The sequence below is a fragment of the Lycorma delicatula genome, chromosome 1, assembly GCF_047948215.1.
Source record: "Lycorma delicatula isolate Av1 chromosome 1, ASM4794821v1, whole genome shotgun sequence".
Taxonomy (NCBI): domain Eukaryota; kingdom Metazoa; phylum Arthropoda; class Insecta; order Hemiptera; family Fulgoridae; genus Lycorma; species Lycorma delicatula.
The window spans coordinates 293,232,120-293,257,347 of NC_134455.1; the positions used below are offsets into that span (position 1 = coordinate 293,232,120).

At 32.4% G+C, this 25,228-nt stretch overlaps 1 protein-coding gene across 1 annotated transcript; it reads right to left on the bottom strand.

Moving 5' to 3' along the window:
- Window positions 1-14,055: 14,055 nt before the first annotated feature.
- Window positions 14,056-23,784, bottom strand: LOC142332817 (uncharacterized). The gene is made up of 2 exons (XM_075379434.1): window positions 23,499-23,784; window positions 14,056-15,695 (listed from the first exon to the last, which is right to left on the bottom strand). Exons 1-2 carry the CDS (start codon window positions 23,761-23,763, stop codon window positions 14,137-14,139), a joined length of 1,824 nt encoding a protein of 607 aa, XP_075235549.1. The 5' UTR covers window positions 23,764-23,784; the 3' UTR covers window positions 14,056-14,136.
- Window positions 23,785-25,228: the final 1,444 nt, after the last annotated feature.

The following is a 25,228-nucleotide window of genomic DNA, read 5'->3' on the forward strand; positions in this document are numbered from 1 at the left end:
AAGATACAGAAAACAGAATATGAAACTACATACAAAGAAAAAAGTCACACACTATACACAAATACAAGAGAGAAAAACTCAAGAAAACAAGTATCACAACAATATAAACATCGTAAAAAAAATTATTATAAATCAAAAACATTACATAATAAAATCAGTACAGCAAATTTACATTATAAACTAACCAAGCACACATACATACCCCTTATACTTACTACCTGCGGACGCCATCAGATACGCGAGCAAATTGTCCGCGGCCTCTTCACGTCAAGGCGACCTCCACATGCACGGGGACCCCCTATTCTCTGACTCCCGAGCCTGTCCGCCCCACACCCTCCGACGCCGTCTATTGTTTTGTGCTCCTCCCATGCTTGGAGGTCTCTCATCAACATTTTCACATACGTAGTGAACCTTCCAGTCTTCTTTCTTTTCTGTCATTATGTCCATCAGTTCCTCAGGCTGGAACATCACTGCCCTGACTAGTATATCAAGTAGTTCTGTCCTAGGTTTTTCGTATCTCGGACAGTGGAAGAACACGTGGTATGGTGTTTCCTTCTCCTCGCATACCGGGCAGTTCTGTTCATCGTCGAGGCCGTACTTATGAAGGTATGCTCTGTACTCCCCATGGCCCGCCATAAACTGGGTAAGGCAGTAATCCAGCGAGCCATTAACTCTCCTTCGCCAGCGCCTTTACATCTATCTCCGGGAAGTATGTCTTTTGTGCTGCCGTCCCACCGTTCTTGCCATTTGTTCTCCAACTTCTCCGTCAGTGTCCGTGTCCATCTTCTTCTGTCTGCGGGAGAGAGGGCCCCAAGCTCGCGTAATTTTATCCGTATTTCGATTACCAGATATATCGGAAGGATTCCCGCAAGTTCGTCTATCGCATCCTTTGACACGGTCCTGTATGCTGCCGTGATTCTTAGGCAGCACTCCTGTGTAAGGACTCCATCATGCCTTTGTAATTTTGGTAGTTCGTTACTCCCCTCCATACTTCTGCTCCATAGAGTAGTGTTGAATAAACTACGCTTACAAGTAGTTTCCTCCTTCGCTGCCTCGGGCCATGGCAGTTCGAGAGAAGAGCAGCAGCTAACTTCCTTGTTCTTTCGGCTTTTTTACATGCCTCCTTTACGTGTGTACCGGAACGAAGCCGGGCGTCTATTAAGACTCCTAGGTACTTAACCGCCGGTCGTGACACTATTCTTTGTCTTGTAAGTGACGATCTAATACGTTTTTTATAATTAAGTATTTTTCAAACTTTTGAGCGTAATTCAGTAAATAATATAATATATACAAGGCAATAGCTTTCTTACAAACAAAACTTTTAAAAGTTAAAAGTTTCTCAATTTTTTGTTTGTTTTATACATTTCTTAATATTGTACTACTTAGACAAAAACCTATAAAATAATCAGTAACAAGTACTATCAAAAGTTTACCACAAAGGAGATAAAATAAAGGAGTAATAAATTTAATCAGTGTATACGAGGTTAAGTACATTATTCACATAGTTATATTTTGCACGTCTTCGTAATCAAATTTGGGTGCACGTTTTTTATAAGGAAAAACAAAATTTGCTACTTACGTCAGGTAAAAAATATTTCATTTAATAATGGATATTTTTAAAATTAATTTTTACTAATCTTACAATACCTTAGCCAATATAGTCCTTACATGATAGACAAATTACAATTCAAAATATTTCCAACGTTCATTTTTTCAATAAAGATTTCCAATAAATTTGATACAATTTTAATATGTTAATTTTTTTTATTTTCAATAGTAATTTTTTTCACATATTATTTTTTTTGCATCTTCAAATAATTTTTTTTAGTTGTAGAAAAATAATCGTACAGTTATATTTCTTAAATTTAATTTTCAAAAATTTAAATTTCCTCGAAATAGTTTATTTAAAAAAGTAATATTGTTATTATTTTGTCGGGTAATTCATTCCTAAAATCTTTTTTACCTCTTTCCGACTATTTATTGTAAGAAAATTATTTTTTATATTTTATATATTAATATTAAATACAATTTAATATATCTGAGTTTTTAATCATCACATGGGTAGAATAACTAAGTTTTACTAAATATAGTTTATTAAAAATATATCTATGTAACTAAAAATATAATGTAAAAGTAAAAGCAATATAATATAAATGTAGTTTATAGTTTGTTAAAAACGATTATATTTTTCAACACATAGTCGGCATTGAAAGACACGTATGGACTGTAGGTACAACATTGAAGTGTGGGATCAAAATATGGTTTGATATTTTTCCTTTTGCTGTATGGAAGTTTCTAAGAGATATTCTTGTTTACCCACAAATTGAGAAGTAAAATACAATATATTGTATTAAAATAAAACTCGTACGTTTACTTATTAAACATTTTATGATATATTAGATTGTTCGTATGTAGATATAAATCTGTTAAATATTAAAAGAAAAAATTATTTATATTATACCTGTAACCATTTTAGAGATTTATTTCAATAATATTTTTTTTATTTTTGTAAAATTGTTTGGAATACAAAAAAATTAGAATATAAAATATTTATTGCAACAAATAAAATGAACAGGGCTGAAGTGAGTTAGTGTGATGCAACGAAATGTAGAATCTGGTAGATTTAATGAATAGTATATTTATTTAGTTACGTTTCTGTTTAAAAATCAAGACGTAAAAAAAGTAATAAATTTTTAGAAATAATCAGAAATTCAAACATTGCTTAAACGCATTTAATTACTTAATACATGAGTAAATTTTGTTTTACTTCTTTGAATGGTGGCGTCATAATTTCCGGCTAAAGGCAATAGATGATCCTAACGGGTGTTGATTCTCGGTTCTTTATGGATATTTTTTAAATGAACCATGTGGATTTGTATGTCTATAAAATCATCATTATTAAAAAAATAAAATATTTTTATGGAACTGGAAGTGTCATTTATTGTTGGTATTTATTCAAAATTAGCTGTATAATAATTCAAAAGTATTCTGAAGGACCCCGTACGTCTCTTGTATAACCCGCTGGGTTAGTCTAGTGATTAAATTCGTCATCGCAAAATCAGCTGATTTTTGAAGTCGAGAGTTCTAAATTTCAGTTATTGCAAAGCCAGCTGCTTTTGTATGGATTTGAATGCTAAACTGCGGGTACCGATGTTCTTTAATGGTTGGGTTTCAATTAACCACATGTCTTAGGAGTGGTCGATCTGAGTTTTTTCAAGACTATACATTTACCGGTACATTTACAATTACACGCCAAACTGCGTACAGATGCTCTGGCATCTCTGCAGAGTACTGTTGACGTTATGTCACTGTGGTATTACTCTGTAACCTGGTACACATAAATAAATAAGTAACTCATTTTCCATTTTCTCGTTTAAAGGCATTTAAGCCAAAATTCTTATCAAAAGGAAAATTGGTTGTTATATAATATTTTAAGATATGCAGGTTTCATTAAATCGGTTTAGGAAACGAATGAACGAGTTAAAGGTAGCTTGTAGTCTCCACATTCATGAAAAAATTTACTTGAATGTTCAGAGAGTGGTAAATATTCTTTACTGAAATGAAGATCTTCATTTCTGTGACTATTTCACCAGTGTTTTTATTATTTATTGGAATTGTTGTAAATTATGTTGAATATTTTTAGATTGTAACCGAAGCATAATATTTTTATAGTTAGATAATTTTACAAACAATAAAAGTAAAGAGGGTGATCGGACTCTTAGAAAATTGTTGGATCCAAGTTCATATAATAATTAAAAAGATTAACAAAAAGTATATATATATAAAACAGATGAAGTTCGGCGCTGATTCTTATATAATACTAGCTCTACCCGCCACGCTTCGCTGTGGCACATTGTGGTTGCATGGATGAGAAATGGGAAACAAAACAAAGCATACGTTTCATAAAAGTTTAATTTTGCAATACTTGTGAATATACAATATTTTTTGTTTTTCCACTATCTGCGTAGATATAAAGGCTATCTGGTTTGCCGACTCGGGAACACGCAACATACAGTTGCCCATGTGAGAAGCAATCCGCATCTAAACCTAAACCACACAATTCTAAAGATTGACCTTGAGCTTTATTGATTGTGATTACAAATGCCAATCGAATTGGGAATTGCAAATTTTAAATTAAAATGGTGTATCGGTCGGGATTATGGATATTCGAGGAATGAGGATATCTTCACCTTTGAAAGGCCCCGTTAAAATCGTTGCTTCCACTACGTTATTCATCAATTTCTTTACTGCAGTCGCGTGTCGTTGCAGAGTTTTGGCTGATTAATATTCCCCAACAGGATAATTGTCATTTTTTGATCGAACCGTTGCTAGAATCAATCTAATGAGGAATGTTTTCCCAGTTCCTTCTGGCGCATCCAAGATGGTCCCCCCAACTCCGTCATTTATCATTTGCATTATGCGATCATAAATGCCTTTCTGTTCACGCGTTAATTTGGGAATGTTTGATTGGACATATGACTGAAGATCACCAATGTTGTAACTCTGTTCACGGCGTAAATCCACATCAAATGAAGCAATTGCAGCTCGGGTGGGTGCTGGCATTCCCAATTGACTAAGAACTTTATTTGCAATCGCTAAGCACTTGTCTTCAATATTTATCAATGCTTCGTTGTAAATGCCTTCTGTAAATTCCATGGTCATATTGGTATTTTCTAGGCGTAATCTATGCAAAATAGAGTCCTCAGCCATATGCGATCGATATCTTTCCCATAACTCTGTGGGAGATGAAGGGAAGCAAGCGGTCAATATAATTGCGGATAATGCGCGAATTTGGTTTGGATGTGCAGTGTTGCACGCGTCATTAATACATATATCCCACTGTTGGTTGTTTTCTAATTAATTCAGAGCTTGGTGAAAGGTGCAGCTCAATCACAACACGATCACACAAAAGTACCTCGATTAAAGTGAATATTTAATTCAGATTGTATAATAATCTGAATCAGATGCAAGTGGTACGTTTTTTTTTTTTTGTTAATAAACAATGTAATTGGGAACAAGTATTGTTTCACATGTGACTGCGGTTGTCGTTAGCTAGTATGGCGAGTGTTCCCCTCGCTTCCGGCAGATGGCGCGGTCACTGGTACGCAGCTGACCGTTAAAAAAACTGTTTTCTCGCGGTCGTGGGGGGTATGTGACTGATACGAAAAATTGATAAAAACAATCTTTGATGCGGGTTATATATCGTGCTAAAATTTGAGCTCAATCGGTGCAGAACATTTTGAGTTTTTGAAGCGTACACAAACGAACTTAACATTTTTATATATAAAGATTTGTGGGCTGCGAAAAAAGTCCTTAAGTCGTGCGAAAAAACACATCATTTTAAATGCTTACAAAAGCAGAGTAATGCTTACAAATTACAGAATAATCAAACGGCGTTGATTTCAGAGGTTAATAAACTGCTAACGTAAGTAGAAGTTGTGCTGCTTCAGTGTACAACGTGATTCTCGAGTATGAATCTACTAATGAATTACGTTCTCCAAAGAAAACAAAACCCCGCAGGTCAATTGAGAAAAGGTGAGATTTTGGTAAAAACGCGATTCGTAAAAAAATTACACGAATTTGAATTATTTAGAAATAGTTTAGCAGTGTATTATGTCCTTTGGAAGAGAATTCGGTTATTGTCTTCGACAACGCTTCTTATCATTAAACGAAAAGAATTCCAGTCATGTTATAGAAAAACAATGATATCAAAATGTGGCTTAGTTCAAAAGGAATAATTTTTGAAGAGGTTTAAGTTAATGTTCAATCATTTCAAAGGGTTTCGCGTATTAAAAGTAATTATAGTCCGTATAAAATTGGTTTGACACACAACGCCATATTGGTAAGTCGTGTTTTTATTCGGCTCCTAACGAATATGTTTGCCGTCCTCCGTGGCGCGAGTGGTAACGTCTCGGACTTTAATCCGGTGGTTCCGAGTTGGAATCCCGGTCAGGCATGGCATTTTCATACGCTATAAATCATTCATATCATCATCTGAAGCAATGCATAACGGTGGTTTCGGTGGTTAGAAAAAACAAAAAAAAAACGAATACATAGTTGTGTGGTTTCAGGGTTACTATTTGTGAATTTTGTTTTTTCCTTTTACATAGCAAAGAACGCTAAATGACAAAAAACGATTGTTTGGTCATATATATGTAAAAAAATAACCTAACAAAGGATTTTTTTGTCATTATGTAGGGATATCATTTTCTTTGTATTTGGTTATTTCGACTTTTTTTGTTTGCATAGTCTTAAGTCTATCTGGGCTATAAGAAAGTTGGGTGTTTTAATTTTTTTACTGTAAGTCATCCTTCTTGGTGGCTTTTCTTTTTGTTTTGGTGTTTTTTTGTTTTTTTTTAAATACAGATGTTTTAGCTGTTAAATATAATTCAAAGAAATTTGTTTCTTAATCAGTTGTGATTTTGTTTACATTGGCAACGGCCATACGGGCTCTTTGTGATTGGTCGTTGTGTTTGACAGCGGCCATCTTGCATTGATCTGATTGGATTTCCTTTGTTTACATTTCCATCTGATTTATTAGCCTCTTATTTATTAAAAAACTGTACAAATTAAAAATAGATAGATAGATTTATTAAAAATAGATATTAACAATCTTTGATTCGGGTTATATATCGTGCTAAATTTTTTTAATCTTTTTTTTTTTTTAATAAAATGCAGATGTTTTAGCTGTTAAATATAATTCAAAGAAATTTGGTCGTTGTGTTTGACAGCGGCCATCTTGCATTGATCTGATTGGTTTCCCTTTGTTTACATTTCCAAATTAAAAATGTACAAATTAAAAATAGATAGATAGATTTATTAAAAATAGATGAAAACAATCTTTGATGCGGCTTATATATCGTGCTAAAATTTGAGCTCAATCGGTGCAGAACATTTTGAGTTTTTGAAGCCGTACACAAACGAACTTATCATTTTTATATATATATATATATATATATATATATATATATATATAGATAATTGAAGTAAATATTAATATAATTAAAGTCATAAGTTGATGTTATTAACAATTCTTTATTATATTTGAAAATTCCTTTGTATGTATAAATTCAGTGTTTAATACAATTTAAATACTGAATTAATTATTTATTTATGGTTAAATGTTTATTATAATTTAATTATGAACTGGAACTGTAACTGAATGCGATTGTGCAAGAATAATGCGATTGCCATTTGTAGGCGATTAGCTGGAACTAAACAAGAGTGAAGAATGAATGATGAATGATGACCACAAGAATGACGATGGATTTGCTAAAATAATGTTGCTGGAGCCGCTGCTTCGTCAAGAGCCGAGTATATCCGAAAGGAGCCATGGTAACTGTTAGGAGTCGAGTGCATCCGAAAGAAATCGAGTGACATGTAAGGAGCCGCTAAATCGTCAGCAGCCAAATGCATTCGAAAGGAGCCGAGCGTCCTGGAAATATTCCAATGAATCCGACCGAAGCCGAATATATTTAAATTTAAAAAATCCTGTTAAATACATTAAAGCTCCAGAATTTAAACGATAATAACATAATATAAATATGTGGAGTTAAAAATTATTATAAACCTATGTCCGAACATATATATATAATATTATATTCTTGTTTTCTGTATAAACACCTTAGAAACATTCATCAAGACTGGATCAGATCGCAGCGGCCACTGCTTTACCTGTGGCGAGCCTGGCCACTTCCGAAATTACTGTATGCAGGAGCCTCGGTGTCACACAAGCAAATTGCATGGACATGCGTCTAGATACCGGGGATGTTAGGCGACTTCATGACGTCATGAATCCTCTTGAGTTTGCACAACGAAGCTGCGGCGTCAATAGGGGACTGCCCCATCCACGAGGGGTGAAAGTCTCAGGCGTCCCACCACCAATAATTGGTTGGGGAGTCCTTCAAACGCCATTGGAGGGGAATGCAAGACCGTAGTCCCGGTGGCCATCCCTCCGGGGATAGAGGCAGGGTGTCAGTGTCCCAGAGGGGAATTCCTTAGAGTTCTTCCGCTAGAGGTATGGCATGTAACGCGACACCGAGTCCCGGCTCCCTGGCTGGGTTCTAGCACCCTACCGAGGCAGTTTGAGGGGAAGGCATCCCTCGGAGCTGAGTTTAAGCGTAATTGTGGATCCGGCTCCGAGAATCGGGTGGATTACAATAAAAAAACCTAGTGTCCCTCAGTTTTGAAATAAGAAGCCGTTTCCATACTTTAATATCACACTGTTTATAATCAACTGTTGTTATAAATTAAGAAGTTTTTAATTTTTCTATGCACAACATATATAATTGCTCTATGCACAGTGTACTTAATCTCCCATTGTTAATTATTAATAAAATCGAATTAATTAGTTTTAGGATAATTTGAAATGTAAAACTTTTTAATGAATATAAGTAATTATAACATGAAAATAATATTTTATTCGAGATAAATAAAATACTATAATAATTTTTATTATAATATAATATAATAATATATCTCGTGTATATATATATATATATATATATATACACGATATATAAATATATATATATATATATATATATATATATATATATTAAATACAATAATCCTATAATAACATACATATAAAAAGTATATCAGATAGCTAGTTAAATAAAGAGTTAAATATTCTTTTAAAATTATGGAGGTGTGTTGAATTAAAAATGATGAATTTATAAAAAGCAATTTTTTTATATTTTTAGTTTAAAATAAATATGATCATATCTAGCCTAATCAGTGTGTTATATCCATGTAAATAAAGGTAAAATATTAAGGATGTTAAAGCGTATAAAATGGAAAAATTACAACATATTCTAGTATTTTTTTACTCATATGAGAACTTTTATATTTATTCTGATTTTCAAACATATTTTTTAATTTTACATCGGATAACCTTTCACCTTAACTACTGAAACCGAGTGAACAATGATACCGCTATAGTAAATAAGACGGCAACGGGTATGGAATCATCACCTTCAACATGAAGTCCTCATTGGTTTTGTTGGTGGTCGTTGGTTTTGTCGCTGCTGCCGTCCATTCTTACGAACAATCCAGACAAGAGTGCTTCAGCAGTTTCTAGAACAATCAAAGTGAAATTCTGTTAATAATCACCAATAAAACAACAATAACCAAAATAACATTTAGTTCGACAATCAATCCTTAGTATTTCAAAATATTCTATAATAGTAGTATTATTCAAAACATGAAAAACGAAAAAAATTATAAATTTCTCTATAAATCGTTTCTTTGTGAATAAAACACAGGGTAAAACAGCATGCAATTGAATTTGATAGTAGTCCCACATTAAAATAAGTTTTGAGTTGATGCTCTGCTTTCTAGCCGTAGTGAAGTTTTCGGATTTTTGTACGCTCCTTCGTTCTGTACTAAACGGTCTAATACTAACAGAATTGACCATTTTTAAAAATGGACATTTTTTTAAAAATATTTTTTGGTAAATAATGTAGATGCGAATTGCATTTAAATTGCGACGCATTCAGATTCTAAAAACACTTTTGATTTACCTTATAACTGTCTCAATATGAGATCACTAATTTATTTATATTTATTAATATATTTTATATTTATTTATATTATTTACAGAATAAAAGGGTGTCATACTTATCGCATAGTCCATTGACAATGCGTCCTTCTTTGTGGTTACATTTCTCCGAAGAGACGTTTGAGGAGTTTCTAACAGATCTGGAGGAGGTTGTACCAGCAGCTGGTCGTCCGGTTGTTCTTATGGGCGACATTAATACAGAGTCTCTTCAGCTGAGTGGTACACGGTCAACGCAATGGGGTATCACATTCATTTATCCATGAGTGTGTATCAGTTGGCCACTATGTTGAATTTGTTGGATATGATTGTTTTTAATGCTTCGGGGTCCCGCACGTTTATCAGTAGAGGGATTGAATCGAGTGTAGACCCTAAACGGCTTCTTCCTCGGCTCACGGCCTGCGGCTCACGTTCTGGTGTCTGATGGAGAAAGAATTTTTGAGTGACTACCAGGGCATTCGATTCACTATCCAGACCAAGGGCTTCGATTCATATGGATCACGCCGTAACTGGAGGCCGTCGGCGGCAAAAGTCGCCTCATTTCTCAAGCGGTAGCCGCAAGACTGTTGGGCGGGCTGGACTGGAACCCGGATGAATTTCTTCAGATGTTAGAAGAGGAGTGATAGATTCAGGCCGCGGGCAGAATCGCCACGACGCAGGGCAGGACATAGTGGTGCAACAGGGATATTTATAACCTACGTATTAATGCCCGCACTGCTAGGCGTGAACTCCAGAGGGCACACCGGAATCGTCCGGAAGATGTTATGGGAGCGGACCTTCGGTACAGGAGTGCGCGTAACTGTTGTTGCGCTACTATAAATCAGGCGAAGAAGGACGCCTGGCGCAAGTTGGTTGAGGACCTCGACGTCGACAAGTGGGGTAGGGCGCTTATGAAGAGGTTCGGTGTGCCGTTCCCGCTGATGTCAAGGGAGCAGGCTCTGCTTGCGGTGCAAAGCCTACTCCAGATGGAGGAAACAGTGTATGTGGACATTGTCAGTTACGAAGTGAGGCCGTTTTAAGTTGATGAGCTCAGCTGGGCGATGGCAAAGATTGACGTAAGGAAAAGCCCAGGCCCGGACGGCTTGGGCTTTTCCCCTGCAGTTTCTCTCCTGATGCCTTCCACAAGACGGAGACTATGATGATTAAAACTACGGCGACTTATGCCGATTTATTTAAATCACTTAAGACACAGTTTGTTATACCGCTGACTTCGGAGATTCTCTCCATACGTAAGACTGGAGAGAACATAGAAATAAGGGTGAAGGAAAAAATGAAAACTCGGGCGATTTAAAGCAGTTATTAACAAATGTTATTAAGGAGGGAAAGGTACATAAAAGACCAGGATAGCCGTTCTCCGGGTGCAAGGCATGGAGAGCGGCATATAGCCGGCTGAAGTTCAACAACGGCTGTCTGAGACTTGTGGTCAGGAAATGCCAGAAGATCTCAAAGTGACCGTTAGACCTGGATACGGAGAAACTACAGTGGCGACGTTTCGACTTCCTGCGCTGATCGTCTTATCACTGGTGCAGAGAAGAAGGGTCAAGATAGGCCTCGGGTCATGCAGAGTAGATGTTTAGACCTACCTTTGAAATGTTATCAATGCTTGGAGTTTGGCCATACAGCCAGGAACTGCAAAGGTGCTGATAGGTTGTTTGCGTGTTTCAACTGTGGTGGTGAAGGCTACCGCGCTGCAGAGTGCAGGAATACTGCAAAATGCGTTAGACGTGGCTTAGAAGGACACCGCACCGGAGTGGCAGCATGCCAAGGAGAGGTAGTACGGAGAGACGTAGTAGAAGCCAGGGTAGTGATGGTAGTGATGGACCACCTATATTCATGGGCTGGAGTACCAGGGACTTCAACCCTGGTGTTTTACCGAACGGCTTGACCTACGTGCAGTACGTCGGTTCTCCACGACGGAGGGGAAAGTTACATGTCTTACCGATTGTCTTGAAGAAGCCTGTGAAGTTCTCCCACGTAAGTATGTCTGCAGGGGTTGTCCGCCTGCATGCTGGTGGACTGCCGATGTAGCAAGGAAGCGAGAAGAATGCCACCGGGCTAGAAGGTGTATTACAAGGGCGTACTTGCATTCGGTTAAAGTTGTGCACGCTGAGCTGTAAAAGGAAAAGAGGAGAGAGCTTGCTAAGCTCATCGTACAGTCAAAGAGAAAATTTTGGGCTCAATTAATTGAGGAGGTGGTGACGGACCCGTGGGGACGGCCCTATGCGGTTCTGTGAAGAAAGCAGTAAGACCTAGGGCTACAGTTATGAGGTGTCCGCAAGAAGTGCTGAACATAGTTGATGGGCTCTTCCCCTCGGGAGACAAATTACTCCTAGAGGTAAGAAGCGCAGCTGGGACTTCACCGCTGTTTACCGTTGCAGAAATGGAGGCCGCTATCACACGAATATCGACAGCCAGGGCGCCTGGACCGTATTGCCTGCCTAATGTTGTTATCAAGGTGGCGGCTCGGGCTCAGCCAGAGGCGTTTTTAGAGACATACAACTCCTGTCTTAACGAGACAGTTTTTCCTGGCAGATGGAAGCGTCAGCGGCTGGTGCTGGTTCCGAAGCCGGGGAGGGATTTTGTACTTCCCTCCCCATACCAGCCGCTGGCGATGATTGATGCAGTAGCAAAGGTACTGGAACGTATGCTTCAGCAAAGGAGAGTTGGTGTACTGGAAGAGAAGGGCGGGCTCTCTGCGAATCAGTATGGATTTCGCCGGGGTTTGCTGTCTGCGACTTGGCGGGAAGGGCCTTGTGGAGAGGTGATGGTAGGATCTGCGTCCTAGTTACACTGGACGTACGAAACGCGTTTAATTGCATTCGCCACTCAGCAATAATGGGAACGATGTAGGACCTTCGTGTCCGTTCTTACCTGCGACGGATGGTGCGAAATTTTCTCATTGGACGTCAAATCATCTTTAGACTGTATGATGGGTATGTTGAGAAGAACTTCGATAGAGTGGTTCCACAGGGGTTGGTCCTTGGACCGACTCTCTGGAACGTGCTTATAATGGAGTATTTCGGGTTGTACTCCCACAAACGGTTACATTATTTGGCGACGCAGATGATATAGCGTTGCTAGTGGAGGCGGAAACAAGGTATGAGACTGTAGGCAAAATAACTGAGTCATATACAAGGATTAGTGAGTGGATGGCTGGGGTAGGATTGGAGTTGGCTCCTGAAAAGACGTTGGTGGTGGTGATTTCTGCCGCCAGGAGGAGGCCAACTTTACTTCTGATCCTTGATAGCACAGAAATTGTGTCTCAGGTGGCTATAAAATACTTGGGAATCTGGGTTAACTCGAGACTAAGATTTAGTACTCACGTACTCCGGGCTTGTGAGAAGACGGAGAAAACTTATTGCTAGCAATAAGCCTCCTCGTTTTCTCCGTCATGGTGTATATGTAAAATACTTACATATAATACTTCTTAAAATATAAATATTGTACATGTACATAATAATCAACCTCAACAATGTGAAATAAGTTACTAATAATATGATATAAAAATAAATGAAATGTTCCTAAATCTGTCATAAATTACATATAATAAAAATATAATTGATCACATTAACAAGGAATTTATTGAAAGCCATTAATTATGCAGCAGCAAAAGTTCTGAATACTGGAAGGTGCATTTAGGCACAGTTATTCGAACAATTGTTTAATTTTTCCACTTTTTAAATTGTTAAATCCTGAAAAAATCCTATTCTGCATTAAGCAAATCTGTTTTTAATAAGAACGACTACGAAAATGCTAAGTAGAAAGTGTTACATACGCCAACTGTAGGTATCGAAGAAAAAATGTTTTTCCCTGACGACTATGTGAGAATAGCTTGGACATTTATTCTAACTACTTTAATTACCATGTCAATAGTTCATTATGAAATTCATAAAAGTATTTTTAATTTTTAATAACAAGCTTAATTCTATCATTTAAATAGTACATTTCGATGATGCAGAAAAAACAGGCGTATAAACATCTTTAGGAAACATTATTTTATAAAGAAAAAAATATTATTGTAAAATTAACAATTCACAAAATATATTTTCAAAAATTGTAAATTGCATTAAACATAATTTAACACATAAAAATACGACAAGAAAAATATATACTGTCGTAGTAGAATTCCTTTTTAGAAATTTTAATCTAATTATTTGTCATAGAATACCGTTTTAATAAATAATTGTTGCATAGTAAATAAAGATTCATTAAATAAAATTATAAACTTATAAAAGGAGTCATTGCTTTGTAATTACACTGGATTCTAAATTTACAAAAAAAAAAAAATACCACATAAAACTAAACTGAAAAATTGCAGATAATTTATTTTTTAGAATAAACTAATTAATTAAGGGGAAAAATTCCCACGGCAAAATCATGTGAAATTAATGGTGCTGAAAAACAATTTAAAAAATTAAAAAAGCTTAAATTAGGTTCTCTATAAGTGAATCATTAATGAAAGTGAATAATGAATTAAATAAAATTAATAAAAAAAATTATATTTATTAAAATACTTTATTTATTCAATTAAAACAAAGTAAATAATATTATATTTAATAAACAGGATCAGGTTGCAATTACATAGCCCATTTCAATGACTGAAACCAGCTACTGCTAACCGGAATTTGGTTATTTTGCTTGTTTGCATTCTGGTTGTTGTTATGGTTCTGATTACTCTGGTTGTTGTTGGCTTGATTCTGGTTGTTTTGGTTATTGTTGTTCTGAATTTGATTGTTATTGTTCTGGTTGTAATTGTTGTTGTTCTGGTTTTGGTTCTGGTTGTAATTGTTGTTGTTCTGGTTTTGGTTCTGGTTGTAATTGTTGTTGTTCTGGTTCTGGTTGTAATTGTTGTTGTTGTTCTGGTTTTGGTTATTGTAATTGTTGTTGTTGTTCTGGTTTTGGTTATTGTAATTGTTGTTGTTCTGGTTTTGGTTATTGAAATTGTTGTTGTTGTTCTGGTTTTGGTTATTGTAGTTGTTGCTGTTTTGGTTTTGGTTATTGTAGTTGTTGCTGTTCTGGTTTTGATTATTGAAATTGTTATTATTCACATTTTGGCCGTACTGATTATTGTTGTTTTGATTTTGATTATACTGATTATTATTCTGGTTATTGTTGTATGAGTTTTGGTTGTTATAGTTGTTCTGGTTTTGGTTATTATTGTTGTAATTGTTCTGGTTTTGATTATTATTGTTGTAATTGTTGTTCTGGTTCTGGTACTGGTTGTTATTGTAATTATTCTGGTTTTGGTTATTGTTGTTGTTCTGGTTCTGATTCTGGAACTGGTTGTTGTTATTGTAATTGTTTTGGTTATTGTTGTTATTGTTTACATTTTGGCCATACTGGTTTTGATTGTTGTAATTACTGTTCTGGTTTTGATTATTGTTTTGGTTGTTGTAATTCTGATTATTGTAGTTTTGGTTATTGTTGTAGTTATTATTTTGGTTGTTGTAGTTTTGGTTGTGATTATAATTATTATTCTGGTTGTTGTTATTGTAGTTGTTGTTTTCATTCTGGCCATATTGATTCTGATTATTGTAATTATCATTGTATTGATTGTTATTGTTGTAGTTATTCTGGTTTTGATTGTTGTTATTGTTCTTTACATTCTGGCCATTTTGGTTCTGATTATTGTATGCATTATTATTGTTGTATTGGTTCTGATTGTTGTAGCTGTTCTGGTTTTGGTTATTGTAGTTGTTGTTGTTATTGTTGTATTGGTTATTCTGGTTGTAGTTATTTATATTTTGATCATTCTGGTTCTGGTTGTTGTTGTTATTGTTCCCATTGTTGTAGTTATTGTTGTACTGGTTTTGACTATGATTGCTGTTCTGATTTTGTTGTCCATTTTGGTTATTGTTGTTGTTGTACTGATTGTTTTGGTTATTGTTGTTGTTGTACTGATTGTTTTGGTTATTCTGGTTGTTGTTGTACTGGCTGTTACCGTGATAGTTGTTGTTATTTTGGTTGTTGTTGTAATTATTATTATTATTGTTGTTCTGGTTATTAAACTGGTTGTTGTTGTTGTTGTTGTTGTTGTTATAGTAATTCACATTTTCGTTCTGGTTGTTACTGTTGTATTCGTTACTGTTCTCATTGTTATTGTTGTACTGGTTTCGGTTATTTCCGTCAAAGTCATCTGAAAACAAAGACATATTATTTTTCATCTGTATCTTAATAAAAGCATTTGACAGTAAATTCTGAATTGCAATAAGATTAAAACTTTAATCTGTACACACTATACTGTAGTTTTACAATACCTAAGCGTTCGTCAATAAAAATTAACATAAACGGGCCCTATCAATATACTAAAATCATTGAAGCTATATATTCTTGCTTTTATTTTTCATGAAGTAGTCTGAAATATGTGTCGTTATTCTTCATATTTGGTCTTACTAATCTTGGGTTATACTTTCGTACATTTATTTATTTAAATGTTCTCTAGATCAACCATTATAATATTTACAGGATCACATCGTGATTTAAAATAGAAATATAGTTAATTAAATCTGTAAATGAGCAATAACTAATTGATGCTTATAATTAAACATTTTCCTTTCACTCGCAACGAGTATTACAATTTTTTATGCTAATACATTCAATATTGATAAAAATAGTAATCCAACAATGAAAATAATACTTGTATATCATCTTAACATAAATGAGTATTACTATGTGCAAATACCCTTATTACTATGGCAAACAGTCATTGTTCTGTTCATATATGAATCAATGTTTTAAATACCTTTATAAATAAGATATGTTTTGTAGAAAAATAAAAAAATCATTTCATTTTTAAATGTGGTGTTTTTATCGAAACTCATTTATGAATGAATCTACTACACATATATGTTTGATCAAATATACGAATTATTATTATTAATATATCATTATTATTATTACTTATATATATATATATATATATATATATATATATATATATATATATACACACACACGTACATACAGAGTAATTTAGGTGGCAAGGGTAATAATTTCAGACCTGATTCTAGAGCTTGAAATAAAGAAAAAAAATTCATACAAACATGTCCGATAACGCTTTTTTATAGAGTTGTGGCTAGCGATAAATCTCGCCCGGATTTCAGTTTCCCCGGTGACATGAGGTCATATTGAAATTTTTAAGGTGATATACAAGGACTAAACTTGAAGTTTCTTATGTTTTTTGATCTGAAAAATTGAATAAAACATGTCTCAGAAAGTCCGTATTTTTTATAATATGTAACGTGAAACAGAAAAATTCGGTAACGAAAAACATGGTTTTATGTTTGATGTAGAATAACTTTGTTAAATGACTAATAAATGTGTAAAATTTTATAATCAAAACTAGTAGATAACTTAATTCTGAGAAATTAAATAAAGTCTATGACAAAAAGAAATAAAAATCTACTTAACAAAAAACAAAACAAATTAACAAAAAACAAAATTAAAACAAATTAACAAAAAAAAAAGTTAATTTGTATTATAAAAATCTGATGTGAACATCACATGACTTCATTGTACACCTATTAAATTACATGTACACACTTTTTAAAATGAAAAGTACATAAAATTTTATTTCATTAATAAATTTCTGATATTTTTTAATATTTTTTGTTCTTATTGAATTATTATATCGTAAATTTTTTTTCATAATCAGATGTTAATGATTATTAATAAATCAATGTATTTAAATTGAAAAAAAAGGTTAAAAAAAAGGAGATGAAGTCTGATTTGAACCGATATGCCTTCCCCTTGTAAGATCCAAATATTTAATTAATTAAAATTTCATTTTTGTATAACTCTGGAACCAATGAAAATAAGTACCACTTATGATATATCGTTGAAAAATGTTCAATGGGTGCTTATTACTGCAGTTAAGAAAAAATCCAAAATCCAGATATTTTTGGATTTTGGGATTCTGCAATCAAAAGGGGAGGTGCACAACTAGATGTTACAACAGTCCTAAATCCAAAATTTCAACATTCTGCAGGTAATAATTTTTGAGTCATGCGAGATACATTCGTACGTACAGACGTAACGCCGAAACTAGTCAAAATGGATTCAGGAATGGTCTAGATGGATATTTCCGTTGAAATCTAAAAACCTAAATTTTTCGCGATCGCAGCACTTCCTTTACTTCGTATAAGGGAGTAAAAATTGTTACTCACATAATTTTCATTGTGTGAAATTATTTTTGAGGATCGAGTTATGAGGTTTTTTGTACTCTAAAACTGAACTATAGTTTTCCAATTGAATCTGAATGTAAAAATCTAAAATTCCATTTTGAATTTTTATGAAATTCCGCATCTCTCCACTTACTCAGAATATGCTGATATGATTTCTAAGTACGGCTTTTGCGATGGAAGTACTCTAGCTGCGGTGGAGGAATACCACGTTGATATCCTGGTCGAGTAGTTCCAAACCGTAAAGTATTTTGTTAAGTTTCTATTAATCTTCGTGAGAATGATATACTTCCCAGCACTCATTTTACATTTTAACGTCAATTGGTACTCGGTGATGAAAGGGAAAATATTCTTTAGGTGTTACAGCTTAGTCCTACAGCAAGCACGCGAAGAATTTCTACATGACTGCGTCATTATCACGTTCATAAAAGTCAACACGTCTAGCTTGATGACTCCATTATTGCTAGATGGCTCCAATATTGTAAAAGACTAACAATAATTATAACTTATCCGTTCATACTATATTCGGAAGAAACTACATTTACCCGTACTAGCAGAAGCAACACACGGATTTCAGATCTGAGGTCTGAAGAAAGCTCACAGGCTATAGTTGAATCAAATTACCAGCAGTGGTTTTGGGCGGCATGATTGACAAGTAATTAATAGACCTTTTCATACTAGAACAACGTGTCATGGGGAAAATTATCTGGGATTTTTAAACAAAGAGTTTCTAACGACCCTTAAAATTTTCTCTCTGGCGAAACAAATTGAAATGTACTACCAACCAGATGGAGCACAACACATTTCACAATGAAGTAGGACAATTATTATTAGATGAAAAAATTTAATAAACTGGACGCAGACGGCCGGTAAATTGACCACCTAGATCACCGGACTATTCCTTTAGGTTACTGTGTATGGGTCTGGATGAAATGCGAGGTATATAAGGAAAACGTAGACGCACACGATGAACTGATCGCCTCATTTTCTCAATGCTGCTGTCGTTATCAAGGAACGCAAAGATATCAATAGGTCGGGGACAGTCGATTAAAGGGAACGAGCTGAAAAGGGCATTGATATCAATGGTAGAATTTTCTAACATTTTTTTTGTAAATTAATACAGTATAAACCACAGTGAGTATTTTTTTAAATAAATACAAATTTATTTTTTCTAAGGTTTAAGTTATTGTACAAAAAATATTTGTTTTTAATTTTTACAAATTCAAAACACTTTTCTGTTAAGTTTTGTTTTTAATAATAAAAGTTGATTTCTTTTTTTTTATAAACTTTATTACAATAATTTTTTCAGAATTGAATTATCTGTTAGTTTTGATAGTAAAGTTTACGCATTTATCCGTCATTTAACAAAATTACTGTACTTAACAAAAACAAAGAAATTTGTTTTTCGTCACAGAATTTCTCTGTTTTACTTTGGATATCGTAAAAACTACGAAAGATACAGTTCAGGGACATGTTTCAATTGATTTTTAGATTAAAAAATCTGATGTCGACACAACATGACTTCCTTGTATGCCTGTTAAATTGGATATACTCATTTTTAAAAGTACATTAAATTTTATTGCATAATAACTTCTGATTTTTTTTTCATTTTTTTACTTCCTTGTACGAAGTAAAGGAAGTATTGTGATCCCGAAACATTTCGGTTTGAATATTTCAACGGAAATAGCCATTTTGACTAGTTTCCGCGTGACGTCTGTACGTACGTATGTATCTCCCATAAATTAAAAACGATTAGCCGTAGGATGTTGAAATTTTGGATTTAGCATTAAATTGCCTATTAAATTACATATACACATTTTTAAAAGTACATAAAATTTTATTTCACTGATAACTTCTGGTATCACAAGTATCATCTAATATATTTAGATGATTTAGCAACATCTAGTTTTACCCCCTTTTTGATTGCAATCGAAATTAAAATTAAAATTTTAGTTAATGAAATATTTGGCTCTTAAAGGGAAGGCACATCGGTTCGACTCAGACTTCATCTTCTTTTGGTTTTTTAACTTTTTTTATTTATTTTTTTAACTTTTCTTTTTTTAAATTAAATATATTTATTTAATAATTATTAATCCGTGATTGTAAAAAAAAAAATTACAATAAAAAATATTCATTAATATCAATAAAAAAAAAATATGAAAAAAATCAGAAGTTATCAGTGAAATAAAATTTTATGTACCTTTAAAAATGTGTATATGTAATTTAATAGGCATTATTATATGTGTATAAGGAATAGATTTGTTGAAACATCTGATTTTAAATTATAATTTTCAATTAATACTAATCTGTTGATTTGAAGTACCGATTCGTTTTTACCTGTTTGTGGTTCTGTTTAAAAAATAATTTAAGATGAGTGCTCCTTTTTTCGATTGCACTAAGGGAAATTAATGCAATGTTTTCTCATTTCAGAAGATATGAAACCAGAAGGGATTGGTAAATTAGTTTTAACGATAAGAAGAGTGTTTTGAGTGAAACGAAGATCCTTGAATGGACTGATCGGTTAAAAACATTAGAATTTTTGCGTACGATGAACAACTGAAACAACTAAGGTCATCAGCTTGAAAGTTAATTATGACAATATTCTGCGATAAGTAAGACCAGTTTTTATTTACTTCACGCCTAAAGGTGAAACCATGAAAAGTGAAAACTACTGTGTGACTGCTATCTCTGAAGACAAAAAACAAGTCCGAAGGGTGTGTAAATTTTCAAAAGGTTTGATTTTGTTTCGTAGTAAAGATTGTCTTCATTTACCCATAATAACAAATTTTTGACTTAAGATTTCAGTTTTGAACTGCTGCATTATCCGTCGTACAATTCTGATTTTGCTTCAAGAAGGAAATTAAATTCTTATTGAAAAATAGACTGAAGGGCATAGAAGAAGAGAGGATTATATTGAAAAATAAGCATAATTTTTAAGTGGAAATACCAAAAACGGTTTTTTTAAATTTAGCTTTATTTTTTAACTTACTCTTTTGCGTATCTATTACTTTCCCGGCGAATATGGCTAGAATAGCTATATTGAAAGAAAAAGTACAATAATCGTATCAAAAATAAGGTAACTGGTATTTCAAATCTTATATTTTAGGGTCCATCTAGTTAATCTACAAAAAAAAAAACATATTTATGTAAGGATGTATATGCGTACGTGTGTAGGAATTTGTGTCGCACGCTTTTGGCCTTGTATCTCAAACTGACGGAACCGATTTTCTCCAAATTTTGGCTCAAGAAGTTCCAAATGTGGATTATTGATCATGTTAATTTTTTCTCAAAGTTCTTTTAGAGGACTGCGGATATCGCGAAAAAACGAATTTCGATTTTCTTAAGAGGCACTTTAAAAAAGGTTTTCTTTGGCAGATTTCATACCAAAATTTTATAAATATATCAAAAACCTTTTTTCAAAATAATAAACCCGCAGCTCTTAAAATTGAAATACAAATATAAGTATTTTTTTGTTTTTTTTTCTCTATCTCCCTTCGGTTTTAAAGTATCTTTTTTTCCTTTTTTTGGTATTTTGTATATTATATAGGCCTATCAAAAAATGTCTACAATTTTCCAGAATTATAAACTCCGAACTTCAACACAGAAAAGCTTTTTGAAAATTTTTACGTTCTTGTTTACCTTTTATTGGAAAAGGTGTTAAATTTAGAAAAAATTGAATTAAACCTTAAGCTATGAATGAATATTTTGAGAATTTAAAAAAAAATTGTTCTCCATCTTTAACAAATGTGTAATATTCTGGTTTTTTTGTTGCCTCTAACTCATTTAATTTTTATTTCCTTGTACGAAGTAAAGTAAAAAAATAAAAAAAATATCAGACATCATTAATGAAATTTTGTGTACTTTGCATTTAAAAAAAAGTGAATATAAAATTTAATAGGCGTACAAGGAAGTCATGTGTTGTCCTCTTCAGATTTTTTTTTATTGAATTTATTTATTGTAATATTTTTTTTTATTTTACAATCACAGGTTAATAATTATTAATAAATCAATATATTTAAATTAAAAAAAAATTAAAAAAAAAGGAAATGAAATCAAATGCGAACCGATGTGCCTTTCTTCCCCTTATAAGACCAAAATATTTCATTAATTAAAATTTCATTTGGCTATAACTCTGGAACCAATAAGTACGACTTATGATATATCGTTAAGATATCAATGAGGGCTTATGACTGCAGTTACGAAAAAGTACAAAATCCCAATTTTTTGGATTTTGTGCTTGTTTAGACCTATTTGGTCTAGTTCATTGCAATCAAAAAGGGAGGTGCACAACTAGATGTTACAACAGTCCTCAATCCAGAATTTCAACATACTAAGGCTAATCGTATTTGAGTTAAGAGTGCATTTTATTTTTTAAAACTACAAAAAATGTAGATTATATTTAATAATTAAAATGATTTAATTAAATAATTAATACATATGTACGTAGAGATGGATGCCAAACTATTTCCGTTGAAATCTGAAAACCGAAATTTTTCGTGATCACAATACATCTTTTACTTCGTACAAGGAAGGAAAAACATAAGGAACCATCAAATTTATTGCTTACAAAACGCCTTAAAAAATTGAACGTAACCTTATGTCAACGGTGAAACTGAAAGCTGGACGAAATTTTTCGCTAGCCGTAATTCGATAATAAAGCATTTTTAAACATATGCTTGTTTGAACATTTTTCCTTCTTTCTGGCACTAAAATCAGTTCTCAAATTATTCCCCTTTTCTTCTCCACCAACCTGCTAATATATTACAGGAATATTTTTTGACATATAATTAAAAATAATTAAATATTTCTATCTGTATACACCCTTTTAAATCGGATAAGATTTCATTTATATATTATAAATCATAGACTTTCGTTTTATGAAGAAAATAATAAAAGTAAATATTTGTGAAATATTTAATAATCAGTTATTATTGTAAATTTTATTATCTTATTAACTGCATAAGAAAAATAAGCTATTTATAGATAACTTATTCATATAAGTTAGGAGTAACTTCATAGATAACTTTAATAAGTTATTCATAGATAACTTATTCATTATTTAAGTTTATTATAACAATAATAATCATAAATAATTTTTATGCGTGTAGTTAATCCGTGAATATTTAATATTGCATTAAAAGGAATAGAAACATTTTAAAACATGTAAACTGATTACTACATTCATTAATATAACAAAATCTGATTTATCTGACCAAGATTTATTAAAATAACATATATTTTTGTTACTTAAATCGAAACATTTTAAACTATTCTTTTGCATCAAAAGCCTAATTTTGCAAAAATCCCAGTTTTAACTGTATAATTTTAAATGCTGCATGAAATTAAAGCATTGGGTATTTTTTAATTCAAATTTCGGAAAAATATTTACAGAACGTTTTGTAATTTAATTAAAACTATAAAAATATTTTTATGAAAACAACTGTGGATTTTACTTTTTAAAACTACAAAAAAAAAGTTAATTATATATAATAATTGAAAATTGTAAATAATATTAATCATTATTATAAATTCTCTTTTGTCTTCTGGCTAATTGTTATTATTATTATTTTTTTAATATTAATATTGTTTAACAATCATCAAATATATGAAAATAGTTGTTATTTTGTGTAATGTATTTTGTTATAAATGATTAATCAAAATATGTTAACATGTTATTATCTATCCTAAATATTGTCAATGTACAATTTAAATTTTTAAGTGATTGTACAAATTTAAAATATATATAATCATGTACTCACCACTTTGGTTCTGGTTGTTGTTTTGTTCATTCTGGTTGTTGTTTTGGTTATTTCCATTTTGATTATTGTTGTATTGGTTGTTGTTGTTGTTGTTGTTGAAGTATTGGTTGTTGTTCTGGTTTTGTTGTTGTTGTTCACTTACTGGAGAAACTTCATTCTGGTTGTTGAAGAAACCGCTGAAGCACTGTCGCTTAGATTGTCCGTAAGGATGGACGGCGGCAGCAGCGAAGCCAACGAGAAACAACAATACCAATGAGGACTTCATGTTGAAGGTGACGATGCCAAACCCGTCGCCTTCTTATATACTATACCGTTATCATCCCTACTCGATATCAATAACTAAGGTTGTAGGTCATCCGATGTTGATAATTTTACAATTTTCAAAAATAGAATAGAATAAAAAAATTTACTTTTCATTAAAAATTTAGTAAATTATTTTTGTAATTTATCTTAAATTTCTTTTTTACTATTTATGAAGTAATATTCTATATTAAAATAAAAATTCTTAAAATACTCTAAATAAACTAACTTTTTCTTAAATAAAAGTAAAAGAAAAAGCCCTTTTTATTAATACACTTTTTTGTTGTAGAATTTCATATTTAGTTAAAATAAAAAAATACAGTAAATATTATGAGGTTTCTATTATTTTATTTTATATTATAGTTATAAAAACATTAAGATTTACTTCTTTTTGTTCTTATTTAATACTCGTTTTACTTTTACAGCAATCTATAATAATGCTTTAAACCTAATTTGCATAATTCAAAATTTTGTACAAACGGTATATTCCATGAAAAACAATGTTCACCTTTATTTTATAGACAAGCTCATTTGTTACTTGGATATTTTCGCTTTTCTAAAACGTTCAACTCATTTTGCTAATGATTGGTCCACTGTTACTTTAAGCGACAGTCTTCTTGTTTAATATGTTAGAAAAATAATCTCTATACAGTATGAGTTTGTTTCTTCTACACAATTATTGATTGATTAGTGTTATAACCGTTTTTAATTTTTATGACTGTTACAACGAATCTACCCATTGTGTATTTATTTTCTGCACTTTGACTACAAATAATCAAACAAAGAGTTGAATTGATTTGTATAGACAAATATTACGAGCAATTCACATGTAGTCTTTTGTACGTAATATTCTACCATGTTTACTAAAATTAAACTAACGCAAGCTTCTAAAGACAGCAGAAGTTATTTTTATTCTTTCTTTTTGGATTTTCCTTTAATATAACTTCGAGAGCATTATCGAATTAGACTACCACGCAACTTCATCATACTCAGTAGAAAGAACTATGTTTTTGAGAAAATAGTTGTTTGATGTTTTTCTTTGTTATTCAGGAATTTAGGTTACATGCTATTTTTTGTATTTATTTTAGTAAAAATTACTTACTTAAACATCTAGCAAATTACTTTTAAAACAATCTCTTTAATACTTTCAGAATTTGTAATAATTTCTAATATTAGAGTAGCTGAAGATCCTACGCCATAAAAGCAGCACTTATTCCGATCAGTAAACAATATTCAAGTGATATGTACAAATACTCTCTCGTATTTGTTAAAAATCATGATATTTTATAAAAAGATCTCATTATAACGACCTATATTCATATATATCTTACAGCTTCATTCCCATGATAAAGTTGTGCCTTTTATTTTTTTGTTCACCTTTTTATTTTTAACCCAATTTTCATATTTTTCTTACAGTATTTTTATCTACG

Coding starts and splice junctions, on each gene's coding strand:
- LOC142332817 (XM_075379434.1), bottom strand. CDS start 23,763: ATGAAGTCCTCATTGGTATTGTTGTTTCTCGTTGGCTTCGCTGCTGCC. Junction 15,696..23,498: donor CAACAACCAGAACCAAAGTG/GTGAGTACATGA, acceptor CTTTGTTTTCAG/ATGACTTTGACGGAAATAAC.